General features: G+C 40.8%; 1 protein-coding gene across 1 annotated transcript in view; it reads right to left on the reverse strand.

Moving 5' to 3' along the window:
• Window positions 1–5,720, reverse strand: part of LOC132826393 (immunoglobulin superfamily member 1-like) — a 70,640-nt gene extending 64,920 nt beyond the window's left edge. The window contains exons 1-2 of the mRNA XM_060842286.1: window positions 5,666–5,720; window positions 1,947–2,312 (exon numbers count right to left, since the gene is read on the reverse strand). Coding sequence (XP_060698269.1) covers window positions 1,947–2,312; window positions 5,666–5,720 — 421 coding nt within the window. The remainder of the gene's footprint in view (window positions 1–1,946; window positions 2,313–5,665) is intronic.
• Window positions 5,721–6,000: the final 280 nt, after the last annotated feature.

Genomic DNA, 6,000 nt, shown 5'->3' on the forward strand with positions numbered 1-6,000 from the left:
CCCCCCTCATCCATTTAAACTTCATCAAGTACAGTCCACAGGTCATTGAGACTATTTTAACTCTGGTCACATTTTCAGTGGGAGACTGACTTATTCTCTCATTGTACACCATGTCTGATGTTCCTTTTTATATTGAAGACAATGGAAGGGCTAATTATTGAGCCAGTAAATTTTTGACATTCACTGAAAGTTGAGGTGAATTCCTCTTGCAGTGATCCATGACATAGACTTATGATTTTCTGCTCTAACATGTGATAGCTCAAGAGACAGTGCCAATTCTTTTGATGAAAGCAATTTAAAGAAGGAGACAGATATAGTTCTTCAGTCTAAAAACATCAAAAGTATTGGGAGAAAGTGGGAAGAGGATATTGAGTTGGATAATCAGATATGATCATCTGGAAGTGCAGAACAGGCTTGAAAGGCTGAATGGCCTACTTCTGCCCTGACTTCCCATTTTTCTCAGACAGCTGATGCAGTAAGGGCCACTGCTCCTCTCCTTTCCTATATCCTTACCCTTCTCACTCACTCAAGTATTTATCCAACTCCCTTTTGAAGGCTCCTTTCAACCTGTGAGCACCAATGAACCCAACCATGCACAAAAATATTGTGGATGGAACCAATAGCTTCTTCTCCAAACTTACCCATAGATTTATGAATAGAATACGTAGAGTCCAAAAAGAGCTATTGTGGTTCAATGGTTAAGTAACGTGTAGGGGAGTTGAATGACCATCTGCTTGGGAATGTGACATACCATCTTGGGAATAAATGTGGACTGGGATGGCCAGAGGTGAACAGTGAGAACGTAACAATGGAATCAAAATTTTGCAGTTTTTACTTGTTAGCCTTTGAGATCAAGAGGTATTTATATGCATGTTTCACTTGGTACTCCTCAAAATTGCTTTCTTTTTTATTTGTGATGGAGAAGGTCTGTACCTTGCATTCAGCAACTGTTTTCTCTAAATGACGCTTGCGAAGGTTCTAAGCGAAATGAGTTTGTTTTGTCCGAATCTATTACCTCGGGAGTGTGAAATCACAAGGCACTCTGGAATTTGGTGCACATTGATACTAAAATTCACCATCTTAATCAGGAAAGTTACAAGAATGGTTTAGGTGGGTAGTGGAAGTGTTGAAATGCTGCATTACAGAATCTGAGACACAGCCTCAAGGTAAAACATTCACCCTACCATTTGTTTTAATAAGTAAAAGAATGGGATTTCTTTATCTGTACATTTATGTTTTTGTATAATTATTCATTGGAGCAATTTCACCGTCACTATTTATTTTCACTCAGTGAAACATGACCTGAACTATTGAACAAAAAGATATTTCCAAATGTTGCCAGGTCTGGCAGCATCTGTGGAGAGAAATCAGAGTTAACCTTTCGGGTCCAGTGATCCTTCCTCAAAACTTGTGGTAGCTAGGAGATTTTAGCTAGGAGTTTCCAAGCCACTATCAGTTCTGAGGAAGGGTCACTGGACCTGAAACGCTAAATCTGATTTCTCTCCACAGATGCTGCCAGACCTGCTGAGATTTAACTAAAATTTCTGTTTTTGTTTCTGATTTACATCATCCACAGTTTCTATGGGTTTTATTTCCTAATATTTCTGGTTCTCTGTGTTTGTTCACTAATCTCTTCTTGCAGACCAGTGGCTGTCTAACTGAGATCAATACAGTAACATTCCAATCGGTCAAAACTGTAACAAAACTACAGCAGGAGCAGCGTTACGATGCTGTATTAAAAAGCAAGCATTCTGACAATGTGAAGGGCAGTGCAAAAAATGCTGAAACATTTGGCCCATCAGCATTCCAAACAACGGAAATGCACGGTTATGTTTTGGGGCCCAGTCCCTTTCTGTGAAAGTGAACACCCAGGATATGGGGCCACTTACTCACTTGACCAGAAGCTGCTTTGTCTTGTTTTGGTTCAATATCGTTCTGTTATTTACCTTCCTCGATATCCAGAAAAACATCTTTCTGAAGGCTCCTCTTCTTTGCCATCCCTTTATAGCTCCATATGATTTCACATCGATAATAAGCACTATCGTCGTTTTGTAAATCGCTGATCAGCAAGGACATGTTGGCCTGGAACAATGGGCTCATTCTGATCCGTCTGACATATTGTGTTGCTGTCAAGTTAAGTTGAACACCATCAGTATAAGCTAGCATCTCCCTTGGCAGGTACCTATACCAGCTGATGTTGATAATCTGGATTAAGTTTTCATTGAGGCCACTCAGTTCACAGGGCAGCAGGGCTGACCGTCCTTTCACACCTTTCGCCTCCGTGATGCTATCTAACTTCAAACGACAACTCCCTGTGTGAAACATGGGATAAAAACAGCTTCAGTAAACACATATCTGTTGAGTCTTTTGCAGTCCCAAGTAGTTTTAACAACTTTAAATCCAATGCTGTGCAACATTGGCAAAATGATTGTCAGCTGATGTTGATAGAATACACCTCTACAGAATATTTTAGCAGAATTGTTTTGTTTAAGTGTAGCAGGCTTAGCACACAGAATCCTCAATCAAGAAACCTGCAGTGTTCACCAACAGAAATTGCTGGAGAAAGTCAGCAGGTATGGCAGTATCTGTGGAGAGAGAAACAGAGTTAATGTTTTGGGTCCAGTGACTCTTCTTCAAAGCTGGTTCTGAAGCCCTGGAGAAGGGTCATTGGACTCAAAACGCTAACTCTTCTTTCTCTCCACAGATACTGCCAGACTTGTTGAGTTTCTCAAGCAATTTCTGCTTTTGTTTCAGATTTTCAACATCCACATATTAGATATAACCTGGAACATTGGTTCTTGAGGAATTAATTATGAGATTGCACACTGTGCAAGAAAACTATCATGGATTCACTCAATGAACTCCTCCTTAAGGTTATCCTGTTGAAGCTGGTTCGACCAATCAACATGTAGATTAAAATCCCCCATGATAATTGCCATACCATTTTCACAGGAATTAGTTATTTGTTTGTTTATTGCCTACCCCAATGTGATGTTATTATTTGGTGGCCTATAGACTGTGCCTATCAGTGACTTTTTCTTCTTTGAATTTCTAATTTCCACCCAAATGGATTCAACCTTGTTCTCCATAAAACTTATTTCATCTCTCAGCACCACCCTGATGTCTTCCTTGAAGAATATCACAGCTACACCACCTCCCTTACCTTCCTGTCCTTCCAAGTAGTCTGACACCCTGGATATTTAACTCCCAAAAGTGACCACTCTGTAACCATGTCTCTGTTATGGCTACTAAATCATTTTTATTCAATGATTTGTGCTGTTAACTCATCAACTTTGTTATGAATGCTATGAGCATTCAGGTAAAGTGCCTTTATGCTAGTTTTCATACTCTCATGATTTCCAACATCTCTAATAATATCTTCTGTGTTAACCTTCTTTTATAATTCTTTCATAGTCTGCGTTGTACTTAAACCCTCCTGCACACATGCCAACCTGCTGCTTCCCTCTTCATTTACCATCATACTTCCTGTCATTTTCCCTTTCCCTTCTCCTCAACTAGGAGAAAGTGAGGACTGAAGATGCTGGAGATCAGAGCTGAAAATGTGTTGCTGGAAAGGCGCAGCAGGTCTGGCAGCATCCAAGGAGCAGGAGAATCGACGTTTCGGGCATGAGCCCTTCTTCAGGAATTCTTCAGCCCTTCTCCTCAACTCACTAGTTTAAAGTCCTAGTGACCACCCTATTTATCCTTTTTGCGAGAACACTGGTTCCAGATTGGTTCAGATGAAGACTACCTCATTGGAACAGATCCTCCTCTTCCAAAACTGATGCCAAAGCCCCACGAAATTGAACTCCTCTTTCCTACACCACTCCCTGAGCCACGTGTTTACTTCCCTAATTTTCTTATCTCTAAGCCAATTTGCACGTGGCACAGGCAGATTATAACCCTTGAGGATCTGATCCTTAATATCATTCCTAGCTCTTGATGATCCCCAAACAGATCCACCTTCCTAGCCTTGCCAATGTTGTTTATCCCAATGTGGACCACAACAACTGGATCCCGCCTTCGGTTGTTTACTGTAGTGGTTGGTATAGAAGCAGCAAGCAGAAGCAGCAGGAATGGAACCAAATAAAGTGTCGAAGATGCAGTACAGCAGCGCTTCACAGGAGGTGCCAAAACCCTGAGGATGTCACCAAGACAGGGTCTAAACATCTGCAAATCAACTTCCTAGCTTGGCGAACATACCCGTAACTGCGGTTAAACGATTATTCTGAGATGATGCCCTCTGGTCCTAGATTCTCCTACATGGGGAAATAAACAATTTGTGTTGAAGATACAAAAACGCAGGTAAAATCTCTTAGCTATCTTCCTGTGAGCATTGCGTACAGGAGTTGAGAGGTCACGTTGCAGCTGTACAGGACATTGGTGAGGCCACTTTTGGAATATAGCATGCAATTCTGGTCTGCTTCCTATCAGAAAGATGTTGTGAAACTTGAAAGCGTTCAGTAAAAAATTTACAGGAATGACACCTGGGTTGGAGGGTATGAGATATAGGGAGAGGCTGAATAGGCTGGGGCTGTTTTCCCTGGTGCGTTGGAGGCTGAGGGGTGACCTTACAGCGGTTTATAAAATCATGAGGGGCGTAGATAGATTAAATAAACTAGGTCTTTTCCCTGGGGTGGAGGAATCCAGAACTAGAGGACATAGGTTTAGGTTGAGAGGGGAAAGTTATAAAAGGACCTAAAGGGGCAACTTCTTTTCACAGAGAGTGGTGCATGCCAGAGGAAGTGGTGGAGGCTGGAACAATTATAGTATTTAAAAGGTATCAGGATGGGTATATGAATAGGAAGGATTTGGAGGGATATGGGCTGAGTGCTGTCTAATGGGACTAGATTAAGTTAGGCTATCTGGTCGGTATGGACGAGTTGGACTGGAAGGTCTGTTTCTGTGCTATGCATCTCTATGACTCTATGACTCTATGGCCAGGTAGAAAAGTGAACTGTAAACCAATTCAATAATGTTCAAACCACAAAGTAGTCCAATGACAGTGAGAAATATCCTTGAGAGGTTAATTACATTTCTCAGCAATTTCTTCAGAAGTACTGAGAACACATTTTAAAAATAACTCAATTAGAAAATGAGCAAATTCTGCTTGCCATCATCTTGTCTTGTTGTGGTCTCGCTGTTGAACAGAGAATGAAGTGTGACTCACTCAACACAAAATTCCCATCATCTAACTCCTCCTACTGACCTGACCTATTCTCAGATATTAGTGTAAAGAACAAAACTGACAATGTTCTGAAGAAGATTGGAACCAAAATGTTGACTCTCCACAGATACTGCCAGACCTGATGAGCTTCTCGAACAATTTCTCTTTTTTCTCTTCTCTGATGATGGGATTTACACCCAACAAAGTATTGTACAATGAAAAGCCTATGATGGCTATCTCTGCAGATAGACAATTAATAAAGTTAAAAACAATGAAGAAATTAAAATGTGTTACAAGTATGGAGTTCACAGGATCACATGGTTGAACAGTTCAGTAAAAGGCCATTCAGCTCTTTGTGGGCATCCCAGAATTTGTTGCTGATCCCGAATTGCCATTGGGCTGAGTAGCTTGATACATCATCTGTAGTTAAGGGTTGACCACATTGCGGTGGGTCTGGTGTCACATGTAGGCCAGATCGGGTAAGGTTGGCAAATTTACCTCCATAAACGATATAAGTGAACCCAGATGGGATATTTGTGATAATCTCCTTCATGATTACTAAGGATAGCTTTCAATTCCAGCTTTAATTTAGTTTTGCCATCTGTCTTGGTGGGATTCAAATCCCAAACACTAGTTTACAAGTTTGCCTTAATGGATTGTGATTTCCATAATATTATGGAAAATGTGCCAACTGCACACCAACAACAACTGGTTGTATCCTTAAAATCATGATGATACCCTCAGACATTTTACAGAATCAAGTCCGCAAGGAAATATTATGACTTCCTTGTAGGAAAGACATTGATAAACCTGAAAGGGTTTGGAAATGAGTT

Source organism: Hemiscyllium ocellatum, chromosome 22 (assembly GCF_020745735.1).
Source record: "Hemiscyllium ocellatum isolate sHemOce1 chromosome 22, sHemOce1.pat.X.cur, whole genome shotgun sequence".
Classification (NCBI taxonomy): Eukaryota; Metazoa; Chordata; class Chondrichthyes; order Orectolobiformes; family Hemiscylliidae; genus Hemiscyllium; species Hemiscyllium ocellatum.